Source organism: Hypanus sabinus, chromosome 8 (genome assembly GCF_030144855.1).
Source record: "Hypanus sabinus isolate sHypSab1 chromosome 8, sHypSab1.hap1, whole genome shotgun sequence".
NCBI classification, from domain to species: domain Eukaryota; kingdom Metazoa; phylum Chordata; class Chondrichthyes; order Myliobatiformes; family Dasyatidae; genus Hypanus; species Hypanus sabinus.
The window spans coordinates 27,113,058-27,129,700 of record NC_082713.1 but is presented as its reverse complement, the minus strand read 5'-3'; the positions used below and the strand labels follow the sequence as shown (position 1 = coordinate 27,129,700).

Sequence of the window (16,643 nt, the reverse complement as noted above, 5' to 3'; positions counted from 1 at the left end):
AGTCCCGGCAATATCCTTGTAAATTTTCTCTGTACTCTTTCAACCTAATTTATATCTTTCCTGTGGGTAAGTGATGAAAACTGCACACAGTACTCCAAATTAGGCCTTACAAACATCGTGCACTACTACAACGTAGCATCCTACCTCCTGTACTCAGTACTTTGATTAATGAAGGCCAATGTGCTAAAAACTTTCTTTATGACCCTATACACCTGAGGCACCACTTTTGAGACAGACACTGGTAGTTGAAAGGACCTCTGATATTTTTCCCTGCGGCTCTAGAAGATGCAACACATCCCTTCACCAGATCCCTCGATCAGGGTCTTTAACAGCTCTGCTGTTTAAGTCCCAGAGATTAAAAGCATGTTAAAATTATAAAAGGCATCGATGGGTAAATAGTCAGACTCTTTTTCAAATGGAGAACTTAGGCTGGAAAATAGTGTTTTCCATAGTAAAGAAATTTATAGTTTCTTGTTAATTGAAGAATAATTGATCTGATGTCCACTTTTGAGAAATTTCTGGAGTATATTATAAATTGTTGATTTTCAAAAAAAAACAGCTGAAGCTACAAATTTGAAATACAAGCAGAAATGCTGAAATTTCTCAGCAGAATAAGCAATATCTGTACAGAAAGGAAGAGTTAATGTTACAGTTCGATGGTCTTTGGTCAATATCAGTTAATTCAGTATCAGAATACATATGTTACTATATACTGCCTTAAGATTCATTTTCTTTCAAGCACTTACAGGAAAATAAAGAAATACGATCAAATTTATGAAAAACTCTAGATAAACTAATACTGACAATCATTGTGCTGCAAATTGTGCAAATAAAAAAATACAGAAGTTGAGCAATCCAGGACTTTTATTCATTGGATTGTTTAAGAATGATAGGTGATGTCACAGAAGAGCATAAAATCATGAGGGGCATAGATATAGGGTGAATGCATAGTCTTTTTACACATGGTTGAAAAATCAGTGACTAGAGGGCATAAGTTTAAAATGTGTGGAGAGAGATTCAGTTGGAAACTGAGGGGTATTTTTTTCCACGCAGAGGGCAGTCCCTGTATGGAGTGAGCTGCCAGAGGAAGCAGTTGAAGCAGGTACATTAATGATATTTAATAAATCACTTTGACAGTTACATGGATAGGAACTGTTTAGAAGGATATGGGTCAAATTTCGGCAAGTGGGACTATCTTGGAAGGACATCTTGGTCAGCATGGACTGAATAGTTGAAGGGGCCGTTACTGTGCTGTATGACTGTGACTCTGAATTGAGCTACAGCTGAGCAAAACCACAATCAATCTGTACTGGGAATATGGTGAGCAATTCTGGATGCTGCACTGGATTTATGGTTCTTTTGAGGATGCAATATGGGTTTTCCAGAAATGTTTTAGATTTCAAAAAAAAGAGAATTAGATATGACTGGACAAGGTAAATATGTACTTTCTGGGACATAGATAACTGGATGTCTTGTTTAGTTTTCAACACATTAACAGGAGATATATGGTTTAAAAATAAATGTCTATGTTGGAGCAAAAATCAAACTTCTTGAGGAACTCAGTGGATTGAATTTAGAATTTATTTAGATCTTACATCCATCCCACAACATGAGGGAGTAAAAATCTTTGCATTATGACTCAGTTGCAATGTACAGACATGTGAATTTAGAAGTCTATTGGCTTGTAGAAAGAGGCTGTCCCATTACCTGTTGGTCCTGGCTTTAGCGCTGCGGTAGTGTTTGCCAGACGGAAGCAGCTGAAACAGATTATGGCTGGGGTGGCTGGTGTGCCTAGTGATCTTCCAGGCCTTCTTTCTGCACCTGCTGCTATAAATGTCTCAATGGAGGGAAATTAATATCTACAGATGTGCTGGGCTGTCTGTACCACTCTCTGCAGTGCCCAGCGATCAAGGTCGGTGCAGTTCCCATGCCAGGTGATACAGTCAGTCAGTATGCTCTCAATGATGCCCCTCCAGAAGGTCTTGAGGATTTGGGGGCCCATGCCAAACTACTTCAGATCCTTGAGGTGAAAGAGATGGGGTTGTGCTTTTTTTTACACCACAAAGCCAGTGTGTACAGACCAGCTGGGATTATTGGTGATATGTATACTGAGGAACTTGAAACTACTCGCCCTCTCAACTGCAGACCCATTGATGTTGATTGGGCCGAGCCTGTCTCTGTTCATCCTGTCATCCACAATCAGCTCTTTTGTTTTTTAGACATTAAGGGAGAGGTTGTTATCTTGGCACCACTGTGTCAGGATTTCAACCTATCCTCTGTAGGCTGTCTCATTACAGCTAGAAATAAGGCCAATCAAAGTCATGTCATCTGTGAATTTAATCAGCAGGTTGGAACTGTTGCAGTACAGTTGTGTGTGTAAAGGGAGTAGAAAAGGGGACTCAGAAATCAACCTTTGGGGGCACCTGTGTCAAGGGGCAGAGGTGAGGGAACCTATCCTTGCCTCCTGTCGATAATCCAATAGGAAGTCTAACAACCAGCAGCACAAGTTGGGGTGCAGGCCAAGGTATCTGAGCTTCCAATCTTCTGGAGGGAATTATGGGGCTGAATGCTGAACTGCAGTCCAGAAACAGCATCCTAATGTGTGCATCCCCTTCAGGTGAGTGAGGACGGTGTGTAGTGCTATGGCGTCAACGGTAGATGAATTGTAGGAGGTCAAGTGTGGGTGGTAGCATGCTGCAGATGTAGTCTTTAACCAGCCTCTCAAAGCATTTGCTTATAATTGAGGTGAGTGTGAGAGGGCACCAATTGTTCAAGTATGCTACCTTGGTTTCCTTAGTTACATGGACAGCATCTCAGGGAAAAGAATTATCAGTGTTCAGGTTGAGACCCTGCATTATTCATTCCCCCGCTCCCCCCCCCCCACCACTATCATCACCACCACCACCACCATTGTGCTGCTTAACCTACTGAATTCCTTCAACAGTTTGTTTCTTTTTCTTTTACCATGGATTGCAGCATCTGCAGTTACTTGTATTTCATATAATGGTTGAGTCTAGAACTGGGAGACAATTTAAATTTAAGTGCATGTTCTTTAAGCAGTGATGTTAAAATACTTGAACATGCAGCTTAGAATTCTTCCTTAAAAGTCATTTATTACATTGTAGCTTGTTTTTTATCTAGCTCAGGGTTTCCCGGCCCCTTTTATGTCATGGACCAATACCATTAAGCAAGGGATCCATGGACCCCAGGTTGGGAACCCCTGATCTAAATCATTTGGAAACTATGGAGCACAAGAAACGTGCGATTCAAGCAAACTTGGCCTCATAGAGTGATGCACTGTGTTTGAGGTGGAGCTGGTGCAGAATGTGCAATTACTAATCTGTGTTTTTGAAGATTTTAAGTTAATGACTACCATAATTTACAAGTAATGAAAAGTGATATTTTGTAGATTGAAGGTTCCTGATTGAATACGCTGTCTGTACAAAGTTCTAAAATATGAGCTGGGATGTTAATCTGGTTTAAATGGTCTGCCTTGTTGGTGGTGATGCTAATTTTCTTTGGGATCTATCATATTTTTCCTTGGTCTCAATACATCTTCTACTCCTCTTTGTCCATTTAAATGCTCTTTTACAACATGTGCAAGTCAAGTCACTTTTTATTGTCATTTCGGCCATAAACTGCTGGTACACAGTAGAAATGAAACTGCTGGTACACAGTAGAAATGAAACAACGTTCCTCCAGGACCATGGTGCTACATGAAACAACACAAAGCAACACTGGACTATGTGAGACAACTAGATGCTACACTAGACTACATAAAACAACACAAAAACTGCACTGGATTACAGACCTACACAGAACTACATAAAGTGCATAAAACAGTGCAGGGCAGTACAATAATTAATTAATAAACAAGGCAACGGGCACAGTAGAGGACAAATTTCAATATAATAATAAATTATGTAGACGTCAGTCTAGACTCTGGGTATTGAGAAGTCTGATGGTTTGGAGGAAGAAACTGGTGCACAGTCCAGTCGTGAGAGCCCGAATGCTTCAGTACCTTTTGCCAGATGGCAGGAGTGAGAAGAGGTAGCAACACAAATGTGGAAGGTGATTCCAAAACCTAGCTCTAATTCTCTTCTGTTTTTTGACTCAAACAAGCATTGTTTTGGGTAGGATCTGATTTCCTTCAGCTAAAATAGGCAATGCTGTAATTGAATAAATTGAAGCATTAGCATCATTCATCATAAGGAACATTTAATGAAATACAATTCAAATCATTTTCATAATATTCTAGTGTTTAAAACCTGTTTTATTTCATTTTAGTTTTCTGAGTTAGAATGCAATATTCAGTGGAATATTGGCTTCTATTATCTGGGCTGGGCCAGGAGAAGATACGGTGGGGGAAGACATTGCACCCCACAAAGCGCATGTTGATGCTAATTAACTGGGAAGCATCAAATGGCATTCATTGCAGATAATAAGTATTTAGTGTAATTTCTTCTATGAATCGTAGGACAATTCAGTTGGAGTATTGTACCTTTAACCATGAGGGATTGGTATCAATCATTTGCGGAAAATTATGTACTTAACTTGGTTCACTAAACTGCGTGAAAATGGTTGCTTGACAGACAATGTACTACTTCGCCCCATAGTGGCCAAAGCCTAAAATTTCATGAAAATGGAATTAAGATCAGTAGTTTCAAAGTTCAAAGTAAATTTTTTATCAAAGTACATGTATGTCACCCTAAGATTCGTTTTCTTATGGGCATGCACAGTAAATTCAAGAAACGCAATAGAATCAATGAAAGAATACACTAAACAGGAAGGGCAAACAACCTATGTGCAGAAGACAACAAACAGTGCAAATACAAAGGAAAAAATCAATAAATAAGCAATAAATATCAAGAGCATGAGATGAAAGGTCCTTGAAACTCAGTCAAGGTTGTGGGAATAATGATGGGGGTTGAGTGAAGTTATCCCTTCTGGTTCAAGGGCCTGATGTTTGAGGGATAATAACCTGGTGGTGTGGGTTTATGTCATTTGAAGTTGCAGCTGATTTAGAACCTAATTCTACATTTTTAAATTGAGGCATGGAGATGGGGGGGGCGGGGGGGGATTACTACAATACCATCTGAAATTTTAATATGTTGATACTTGCCGAAGTTTTACTATGCAGCCTTTTCATTTCTTACTGTAACAGAAATATACTGATGTTAATGTTTGTTGTTTCTGTTTATTATTCAATTTAAAGTTTGCTTGTTGTAGATTAAATAGTAATGTATTGCTGGAATATGTTTATAGCTTATTTACCACATCTGAAATGAAACCTTTATATCTAAATAGTTTGTTGCCAGAAGGCCTATTAATCACAATTTCACTGTTAGCCCCAGTCTTGGAGAGAATGGGGAAAATAATTTAATGTGTATTTTACATAAATGAAATTGAAATTTAAAATATTTTAATCTTTGTGATGTGATTGAAGAGCTCCTCATTCTATTGACATACTACATGCTAGATATTGGGTCAAATAATTGATGCAGCAAGGTTGTATGACTAGTGGTTTTAGCTAATGTCCGTGTTTAAAACAGGAACAAAAATAATGAAACAGATACTACAGTTATGAAACTTCATTAGTGAAATTATGTCTTGAATTATTACAGTGATTACTATTTGGTTTTAGGATTTACAAGTGTCTTATGAATCTTTTCTCTTGCAGGTCCAGACTTTGTCATTTGTGATGAAGGACATGTACTTAAGAATGAAGCTTCAGCCATATCAAAAGCAATGAATTCTATCCGAACAAAAAGGAGGATTATTCTTACAGGGACACCATTACAAAATAATCTTGTTGAATGTAAGTACCTATTTTAACATCATTTTCTTCTTAATACATTGATGTCATGAATTACAGAACATTTTAAGCATGTAAGTTTTATATAACAAATACAGCACAGAATGAGCTAATCAGCCAAAATGGATGTTGCCAGTTTTTGCATTCCAAATAATCCTTTCCAAAATAAAATCTCTCAACTTAACTATCTATTCCTTTCTCCTCATTTATCTACTTGTCCTTAAATAATTTAGGGTCTGCACGGTAGCATAGTGGTTAGCACAACACTTTACAGTACCAGTGACCTAGGTTCAATTCCTGCAGTTGCCTGTAAGGAGTTTTTGCGTTCTTCCTGTGACTCTTTGGGTTTCCTCCGGGTGTTCCAGTTTCCTCCCACAGTGTAAAGACATACCAGTTGGTAAGTTAATACCATTGTAAATTGGCTCGTGATTAGGCTCAGAAGAAATCAGGGGATTGCTGGGCAGTGCAACTTGAAGGGCCTATGTTGTATGTCAATAAATAATCTGATCCTGTACTTGTTCCATCAATGATAATAACATTGTGGCCTTGCTGAAGATAAAAAAATGCAAAAAAAATCTCTGGTGATATAAATACTGAGATTGAATTTGTTATTATTTAAATTAAACTAATGTTTAAATGTCAGGAATTAACACAATTGAAGATTAGGTCCATCTGATTTAAAATGTTAAATTAGTTTATTATTTTCACATGTATTGAGGTTTTATATTACATCCATACAGATTTTTGTACTGAATCAAATCGAAGAATCCTTTGAGCATCAAATCAGTGTGTTGAGGTAGTATAAGGGAAAACAATTATGAAAGGGAGGATTCAATAAACGAGAGAAAATTTGCAGATGCTGGAAATCCAAGCAACACACATAAAATACTGCAGGAACTCAGCAAGCCAAGCAGCATCTATGGAAAAGAATATAGTCGATGTTTCTGGCCGAGACCCTTCATCATAACTGGAGGAAAAAAAGGATGAGTCAGAATTAGAAGGGAGGGAGGGGTGAAGTAAAAACCTGGGAAGTTGATTGGTGAAAGAGCTATAGGGCTGGAAAAGGAGGAATCTAATATGAGTGGACAGAAGGCCATGGAAGAAAGAAAAGGGGGAGTGATGGGCAGGTAAGTTAAGGTGAGACAGAGAAATGGTGAAAGGTAGGGGGGGAATACTGGAAGTTCGAGAAATTGATGTTCATGCCATCAGCTTGGAGGCTACCCAGACAGAATAGAAGGTGGTGTTCCTCCAACCTGAGTGTGGTCTCATTGCGACAGTAGAGGAGGCCGTGGACTGACATGTCTGAATGGGAGGTGGAATTAAAATGGGTGGCCACTGGGAGATTCCACTTTCTCTGGCGGATGGAGCGTAGGTGCTCGGTGAAGCAGTTCCCAATCTACGTCGGATTTTACCAATATACTGTAGGTGACCTCAGCAGGCTCTCAGGTGAAGTATTACCTAACCTGGAAGGACTGTTTGGGGCCCCGAATGGTAGTGAAGGAGGTGGTGTAGGGCTCTTTACTTTCTCTCCCTCCCCACCTTCCAGTTTGACCTATCACCTTGTGTTTCTTCCTCCCCTTCCCCCACCTTTGAACTCTGACTCCTTATCTTTTTTCTCTAGTCCTGGTGAAGGGTCTCAGCCCGAAATGCCGACTATATTCGTTTTCATAGATGATGCTTGGCTTACTGAGTTTCTCCAACATTTTATGTGTATGCTGCTTGGAATGGAGGATAAAGCAGGCAACAAGGTTCAAGGCTATAATGAGATAGATTAAGGTTAAAAGGCCACTTTATCATAATAGGGGACCATTCAATAGTCGTTTAACAATTGGATACAAGCTGTCTTTGAACCTGGCGTTGCATGCTTTCAGGCTTGTATTTCTTGAGCCTGCTAGGAGGGACGAGAATGGGTGGGTGTTATCTTTGATTATGTTGGCAGATTTATCAGAGCTGCAGGAAGTCAAGAGTCATGGATCCAGGGAAAGTTGGCTGTGTGGATACAGAATTGGCTTGTCATAAAAAGTGGATATAGTAGATGGAGAGTATTCTGCTTCGAGGTGGATGACCTGCTCCACAAGGATATGTTCTGAGACCCCTGCTCTTTGTGATTTTTATAAATGGCTTGACTAAGGAAGTTGAAGGGTGGGTTAATAAGTTTGCAGATGACCACAAAAGTTGGTGGACTTGTGGATAGTGTAGAGAGTTGTAGGTTGCAATAGGACATTGACAGCACCGAGCTGAGCTGAGAATTGGCAGATGGAGTTCACTTGAAGTATGAATTGATTCATTTTGAAAGGTCAAATTTGAAGGCAGAATACGAAGTTAATGCAGGATTCTTGGGGCACTAGAGAGAAACAGAGGAATCTTAGAGTCCATGCCCAGAGATCCCTCAAAGATGTTGCATAAGTTGATGGGGTTGTTAAGAAGGCATATGGTGTGTTAGCCTTCATTAATCGGGAGATTGAGTTCAAGAACTGCAAGGCAGTGTTGCAGCTCTATAAAACCTTTGTTCCACCACACCTAGAATATTGAGTTAAGTTCTGGTTGACTTTATTATAAGAAGGATGTGTACTTCCTGGACTAGAGAACATATCTCATGAAGATATCAGCAAATTTGCTGATGATACAAAGATCGGAGGTGTAGCAGACAGTGAGGAAGGTTTTCAAAGCTTGCAAAGGGATTTGGACCAGTTGGAAGAACGGGCTGAAAAATGGCAGATGGAGTTTAATGCGGATAAGTGTGAGGTATTACACTTCAGAAGGTCAAACCAAGGTAGAGCATACAAGGTAAATGGTAGGACACTGAGGAGTGCAGTAGAACAGAGGGATCTGGGAGTACAGATACATAATTCCCTAAAAGTGGTGTCACAAGTAGATAGGATTGTAAAGCGAGCTTTTGGTACATTGGCCTTTATAAATCAAAGTATTGAGTATAAGAGTTGGAATGTAATGGAGAGGTTGTATAAGACATTGGTGAGACCGAATTTGGAGTATTGTGTACAGTTTTGGTCACCTAATTACAGGAAGGATATTAATAAGGTTGAAAGAGTGCAGAGAAGGTTTACAAGGATGTTGCCGGGGCTCGAGAAACTGAGTTACAGAGAAAGGTTGAATAGGTTAGGACTTTATTCCCTGGAGCGTAGGAGAATGAGGGGTGATTTGATAGAGGTGTATAAAATTATGATGGATATAGATAGAGTGAATGCAAGCAGACTTTTTCCACTGAGGCTAGGGGAGAAAAAAACCAGAGGTCATGGGTTAAGGGTGAAGGGGGAAAAGTTTAAAGGGAACACGGGGGGGTGGGGGCTTCTTCACGCGGAGAGTGGTGGGAGTGTGGAATGAACTGCCAGATGAGGTGGTGAATGCGGGCTCACTTTTGACACTTAAGAAAAACGGACAGGTATATGGATGAGAGGTGTTTGGAGGGATATGGCCCAGGTGCAGGTCAGTGGGACTAGGCAGAAAAATGGTTTGGCACTGCTAAGAAGGGCCAAAAGGCCTGATTCTGTGCTGTAATGTTCTATGATTCTAAGATAGTTTGAGCAAGCTGGGGCTTTTTTCTTTGGAGTGAGGGAAGATGAGAGATGACCTGATAAAGGTGCACAAGATAGTGGACAGCCAGTGCTCTTTTCCCAGGGTAGCTGTGGCCAATAAAAGAACATACTTTTAAGGTAATTGGAAGACAGTGTAGAGAGGATGTCAGAATTAAGTTCTTTACACTGAGAGTGGTAGGTGTGTGGAATGCTCTGCCAGTAGTGATGGTAGAGGCAGGTACATTAGGAACATTTAAGAAACTTATAGGCACGTGGGTGATAGAAAAATGGAGGATTATGTACAGTAGGAGGGAAGGGTTAAATTGGTTTTAGAGCAGGTTAAAATGTCAGCACGACATCGTGGGCTTAAGGGCCAGATTACACTGTCATGTATGTTGTTCAGCGCAGACAGAGTCCGTGGAGGGGAGGCTGGTTTATGTAATCTGAGCTGTGTTTACAACTCTGAAGTTTCTTCCAGCCTTGAGCAGAGCAGTGGCCATACTGAGCTGTGATGCACCAGAAGAGGATGTTTTCTATATTGTATACGTAAAAGCTGATGAGTGTCAAAGAGAACGTGCCATTTTTTCAGCTACCTGAGGAAACAGAGATACTTGTGTACTTCAATACAATGCAGAGTATATACAAGTAGAATACAAAAATTGTGTCTGTGAGCTAAATGGAATATTTAAAGCTTTGAAAAGTACGAAGTACCTCCAGCAGATCATTGAAAGTGGAAACTGATGAAGCAATCCCTTTAGCCCCAACACATGTGCACCATCCAAAGTACCATCCTGAGTTGGTCCAATTTGCCTGCATCTAGATCATACCTTCCTGTCCATGTACCCATACAAGTTTCGTGGAACAAGATTGACCTTACATTTATGTTTTAATGAGGGTTGTTTAGCTGAGAAGGTGTGCAGTAAATAAAACAAGCTGCATGTTTTTTAATGATTTTAATTGAGAATATTTTGTAAGTTCTTCATTTGAACTTTTTCATATACTTTTAAATATTTACACCACTCTTCAAAGTTGTGAAATAGTTCTGAGTGTCAAGGTTAGCACTTTACTGGATATCAAGACCTCAGATGAGTTTCGTGAGAGGCCTCTTTCTGAACCTCAACTCAGTTACGTCATTGAAGTCTTGTGCTACACAAGGCATTAATTAACTAGTATTCTCTAGGACCATCTACAACAGGTATATTGGCCTTCCAACTGGTAGCTAATTTTGGGAATTAGGCAGGTAATGATGTGGGGTGGCACTCATAGGAAGTCTGAATCTTAAGTGTTTGGAATGTTTCTCCTGCAGATCACTGTATGGTGAACTTCATTAAAGAGAACCTTCTTGGCTCAATAAAGGAATTCAGGAACAGATTTATGAATCCCATTCAGAATGGACAATGTGCAGATTCAACTTTAGTGGATGTAAGAGTAATGAAGAAACGTGCCCACATCTTGTATGAAATGTTGGCAGGTTGTGTGCAAGTAAGTGCTAAAGTTAATTGTTTTTATCTTAACAACCCTTATTCCAGTTTGGGTACAAATTTGCAAAGAGCATAAGTAAAATAAAAGCAGTAATTAGGCTCTTCAGTCCCTTGTGCATGCTCTGCCTTTCAATAAGATTATGGCAAACTCAATGTAATTTTCTAGCAACAACTCCAAATCTCTGATATCCTTTTTTAAAATTATTATTCTCTGTTTTGAATATATTCAGCGACAGAGGCTCCACAATAGCCTTGTGTAGAGAAACGAAGGTTCACTGCTTTTTGAAGAAAGATTTCCTCCTATCCATACTGTTTGACTGAAGCCTCAATTTGTGACTGTGACTCCTGTTCTAGACATCTCTGTTAATATTTACACCACTTTTCAAAGTTGTGAAATGGTTCTGAGTGTCAAGGTTATGACTTTACTGGATATCAAGACCTCAGATGAGTTTTGTGGAGAGGCCTCTTTCTGGTACCTCAACTCAATTACATCATTGAAGTCTTGTGCCTATCCTGTCGAGAACCTGTAAGAATTTTGAATGTTTCCAAGGAGGATGTAGTTGGCGTAATTTCTCCTCAAACTGCTTTTCTATGAACAATCTAATGAGCCCTTGCACTCTTATCACAAATGTATTCCAAATACATGTGGAAGATTTTTTTGTATCAAAATTAGGAAAGTAAAAATAAGTTAACATCAAGCTGTGGGGTGAAAGAATAGTTAGGACCCAGACTCTAGATAGGATGAGGCCAGAATTGAGGAAGATGTCAGGTCAGTGACCTAATGAGGACAGTAAGACAGGAAAAAAAATGAAGAAAATCTACAAAGTGCAAGCTGTTAAGAGAGTGAAAATACAAACAGTTGAATGTTGAAAATTGTGACATACAAGACAGTAAGATGTCCCATCCTTCAGGCTGATGTAATAGAGGAAAAGCTAAGCCAATACACAAACCAATCATTTCAGCAGAAGTGACTGATTCTGGTACAGGCAAAGAAAGCGAGTAGTTAAAAGCCAGAGAATCCATTAACAAATCCAGAAGGTTACAATATCCCCAAATGACTGTTTGGCTTTAAGCTTACGTTGGCACTCATATTGCTGAGGCCTCAACCAAGTGGATTAGAGTGGAATGGAGAATGAAAGTGGCAAGCAACAGAGTGCTGTACTCTGCCCCCTACAGACCAAATGCAGGTATCCAATCTGGTTTCTCTGTTGTAAAGGTTGTATAGACCACATACATTACTTTGGATTCAGATTCATTGGGACACTTTGGAACCAATTAAATGGCTGCCTGAATTGGTCAAAATTTCAAGAAAATACTTAAAGTATATTAAAAAAAGAGACTACCATTTTTAACTAATTATCAGGTTATGTATTTAACTAAAATACAGAACAAATTAGAACATTATTAATACTACAACAGTACTATAAAACAGTATTGGTTCCTAGTAGTTATTGATGGAGGAATTCATCCTGTGTGCTTTGCCATGTTCTTTTGATTGACACCTAGTGTAGATAACAGACTGCCTTCATGCAATGCTATTGAAGATTGCATTCTCCAAATCTTCATTTTCATTGCAACGTTGCATAGGGAATTGCTATATAGCGAATGGTTGGTGAGATCAGTAGAACAGATCACGGAGTCACAACAGCAAATAGTCCTTTCAAAATGCTGATAGGATCTCCTTGTGTTTTCTCCTGGCCATCTCTTAAAAAAGAATTCCAACACATTTGTCAAATATTACTTACATTTTATATTTTAAAAAAGTGCTTTGTTATTACTTCCTTAACAACGGAGTCCAACATTTTTCCTTTTACTGATATCGGCCTCATTGATCTATAGTTCCTCCCCTCTTCCTCCTTTCTTCGGTAGTGTGACTACTCTGTTTATCGCTTAACATTGAAACCAGCTTTGCATGCTACTGCTTTATGTGCTCTGCCAAATCTCTCATCTAAACATCCTTTTATCTTAATATGTTGGTCTCTTATATTCAAGAACCTCGCATAAGTGGTTTATATAACGGATTGAGTCCAGTGAGTTAATTTAAAGATTCTTGCTCTTTTTGATATCCTTTTTGGCCTTTTTTGATCATTATGTTCAGCCATGTATATATGAAACTTCTTATTCTGTTTGGCAAAGTTACTTTCTCTAGTTAAGAGGAAATGGCAAATGTATTATAGTGAAGGGGAAATATATATAGGGGCTGCACCTTTTCCCTTCTCAAATCAGAGTATTCTAGGATTAATGATACATTAAGGTCAATGTTGTAAAACCTATTTATTTTTATTTCCACAGCGCAAAGATTATACTGCACTTACAAAATTCTTGCCTCCAAAACATGAGTATGTTCTTGCTGTGAGAATGATGCCACTTCAGTGCAAACTTTATCAGTACTACCTTGACCACTTCACAGGTGTGTGACAAAACTTCTTAAACATTTGCAATTTTGATTTTAGTAGCAAGTACCTTTTAAATTTTCATTCAGTGAACATAGAGGCATGATGTGCATAGGAACACACTCATCAGCCCCTAACATCAGCATTGGATGTGATGGTGAATTAAACTAATCATCTTTTGTCTGTACAAGATCCAAATGCTTCAATTGCCTGCATATTAATGTATCTAACTAAATGCCACTATTGTGTCTGCTTCCATCACTCCCCTCCAAAAGCCTGCACCTTTCATTCTCCAGGTAAAAAAAAACAAGTAGTTGACATTAAAAGAATAGCTGACTCTGTAGCCTCTGATCACTTTTGCATGTTGCTCAAATTGTTTAATAAGAGGAATCATGCCTGTAAGAAATGAATGACTGCCTTTCCCACGAAGAACAACACAATTCAATAACTTGTGTATTTTCAGAAGTACAGCGGAATGGCGTTGTAATGTGTGGAGTGTTGGAGTTGGATCTTCCTGCTGTCTAGACATTGTGGAGAGAGTAGTGGAATGTGACTGTAGATCCAAGTGTTTCATCAAAATGTTGGCATTTTAAAAAACCTAAAATTATAGGTGATTTTTGCATGCATCTTGAGCAGACTGGGTGTGAGTGTGGTGGCTACCCGGCAGAGTTGGTGTGAGACCCAATTAATTTTCATTGGCCCGGATCACAATTGTGATTGGTGAACTGCCAGTAAAATGTTCCCACCCTATGAGAAGCAGGCTGATTTCTGAGGCAGGATGGTGCAACTGCTTTCTAATGGCCCACAGCAGAGCTTAAATGCAGGAGTATTTAACATCTGAAATAAAAAGAATGATAGATCCTGTTGCAACATCTGTGTAGATTTCAGATTTATTCAGCTGATAAACCTGTAAACTGTCAGAAAGTTCTTTTTAAAGACTTCTTTCAAATTTACAATGGAGATAAGGATTTTAAATCATTGCTATAAATGAGCTACTTTGTGATATTTAGAGGTGTAGGCTAGTCACAGAAACAGGAGCTAGTAATAGAGGAGAGCAGAAACGAACGTGATTTCATTGTCCATTTGACTTCATTTGTTGTTTTGCTCATAACCCGGTTTAGGCAAGAATACTGGTGACTAGAATTGTTCGTAGTGTGAATGAACGAACAGATAAAGTAGTAGGGAGACATTGGAAACACATGCACAAAATAAAGTTTGCATAGAATGGAAGAAATGGCATTCAGGCAGTTCCAATATTACAGAAATTGATAACAATTTATACTGGAGCTAGGATATGGGTACGTTTAACAGGGAAATTGGTCAAATTAAACAGTGGCACAAAATTATTTTTTCAAAATAGTGTTACAATATTCAAGAAGCAAGGAAATAAAATGCAAGTATTTAGTATTACAAAATACTTTTTCAGAATTTAGTTACTATGTAGTGTCAATATGAACAGGATAAGGTGCCTATCAGATGTTAAGTTTGAGGGTTTTGCATTATGGTACTGACTCTGTTATCAAAATACTGCCAAGTTGGTAGATATTTATCAATAACAATTTTGTTACGGTCTGTTTGTGATAAATGGATTTTAAAACTCAATTGATTAGCCAAAAGCTTATTCTTGTGCAATCAGAGAACACTTTGAATCTGTGGCCATAATTACCTAATCAGCACAACTTGTGCAACATTTTACAAAACTCTTTGAGGACAGTAACTTCTCAGCAAGATCTACTTAGTAATCTTTAAGAACTACAATGGAGCATTCATCTTGTGGCTTTTACTTAAATGAAGTTTCTTAACTAAAGTTGCACCTCATTTTCATTCAAGTTTGCTGTGCATTTTAATGGCATACAGGGGCTTAACTAGGGTGAATTTAAACCAGATGTCTGGTTTATGCTGCGAAACAAGGTCATTTTGCCCAACTGAGTTCCTTGTATGGTGTGATTTATTGAAAACTGACTTAGATTTGGGATTTTATATTTTTGTCATCATTCCAAATGTATTTTTGTTCTGCTGTGAAATATTTACCTTTATAAGCTATTGTATATGCCAACCTGGCCACATAATATATATAAATTTCAGTTTTCACTTGTCTGGTATGTTAGGTGAAATTACATGTACAAGTGGCCTCGGCACCTGTGGTGCTGCTCTGTGCAGTCACTGGGGACAATGAATGCACTTGGACCTTGCCTCACAGCTGCTGTAGACTTAGTGCTTGCCATACATCTGTGGGTGATGCTTAGGTAGTTCTAAATAAAAGCATATTTGTTGGCATTTTCCTGAGCTCAACCTTTCCTAATGTCCTTCCAATTCTCCAAGGATGTAACTAAACTTTGTTAAGTTCGGACTTTTATTAATGAAGTTGGGAGGGAGTATAAAAGACTTGTAAAGGTCAGATGAGGACTTAATCTTTAAATGCTATGTGAGAATGTTTTTATTTAATAGGCTTTCAGTGTGTTTTTAAGAGTAGAAGCATGTGTCTTAATCAAATAAAAAAAGGTACCAGTGGACTTTGCTGTTAAACTTGAACTTACACAAGGTGCTGGCAGCCTTTTAGAATGGGTTTGCTATTCAACCTTTCATAAACCACCTGGGACACCTGTTGCATTTCATTCCTATCTCTGTTCATTGATTCCCTACTTCGTATTCATTTTTATGCACTGCACTCATCAAATTTGCTTTCAATTTATTTTAGGATTTGTCTCAAAAAGACATGTGATAAAGCATGCCATATTCAAATACTTTTGTGTGAACTGACCTCATCTTTCACCATCTCTTTTGTTACTAATGCTAATGTACACATTTATTATTCATTGATTAGGTATTGAAATGTCCTTCCATCACTCTCTCTACTGTTATTTTCTCCCCAATAATTTTTTGACTATTTAATGATTAAATGTTTATCTGTGGAATAATTTCTAATCAAATGAAGCAGCAAAAAATTGTTGAAAGAGCCTTAGTAGGTCACCAGCATCTGTGGGGAAGTGTGGACAATTGTTGGCATTTTGGGTCTCCCAACCATCCTCCTCCACTCCACAGGTGATACTCGACCCACTGAGTTCCTCCAGCAGATTGTTCGTTGTAGATTCTAGCATTTGCTCTCCCTTGTGTCTCAAAATATCATAAACTACCTTCGATAGTCCTATCTTTACTATATTAGACTACCCAAAAATGATTGAGCACAATTCGATCAGCTTATAACTACAGTAAAACACCAATAATTTGGCATCTTTTCAACTTTGTTAGGCTGGACTAGCAGATATTTAGGATTGTTGAATGTTACATATATCAATACTTATACTTTGATTTCACATAACATGTTCCTCAGTTCTAAAATAATTTTTCTAATGAACCCAGGAAGCTTAAAGGGAGTCAGTAAAATATAAGGCACTCCCGCTCCAATGGCAAACCTACCCGC

The 16,643-nt window shown here is 38.6% G+C and overlaps 1 protein-coding gene across 4 annotated transcripts in view; it reads left to right on the top strand.

Moving 5' to 3' along the window:
* The window catches only part of atrx (ATRX chromatin remodeler), a 193,945-nt gene that overhangs the window by 113,239 nt on the left and 64,063 nt on the right, over window positions 1–16,643 (top strand). For all 4 annotated transcript variants that reach the window (XM_059976858.1, XM_059976855.1, XM_059976859.1 and 1 more), the window contains 3 exons: window positions 5,681–5,818; window positions 10,655–10,830; window positions 13,122–13,239. In XM_059976858.1, coding sequence (XP_059832841.1) covers window positions 5,681–5,818; window positions 10,655–10,830; window positions 13,122–13,239 — 432 coding nt within the window. The remainder of the gene's footprint in view (window positions 1–5,680; window positions 5,819–10,654; window positions 10,831–13,121; window positions 13,240–16,643) is intronic.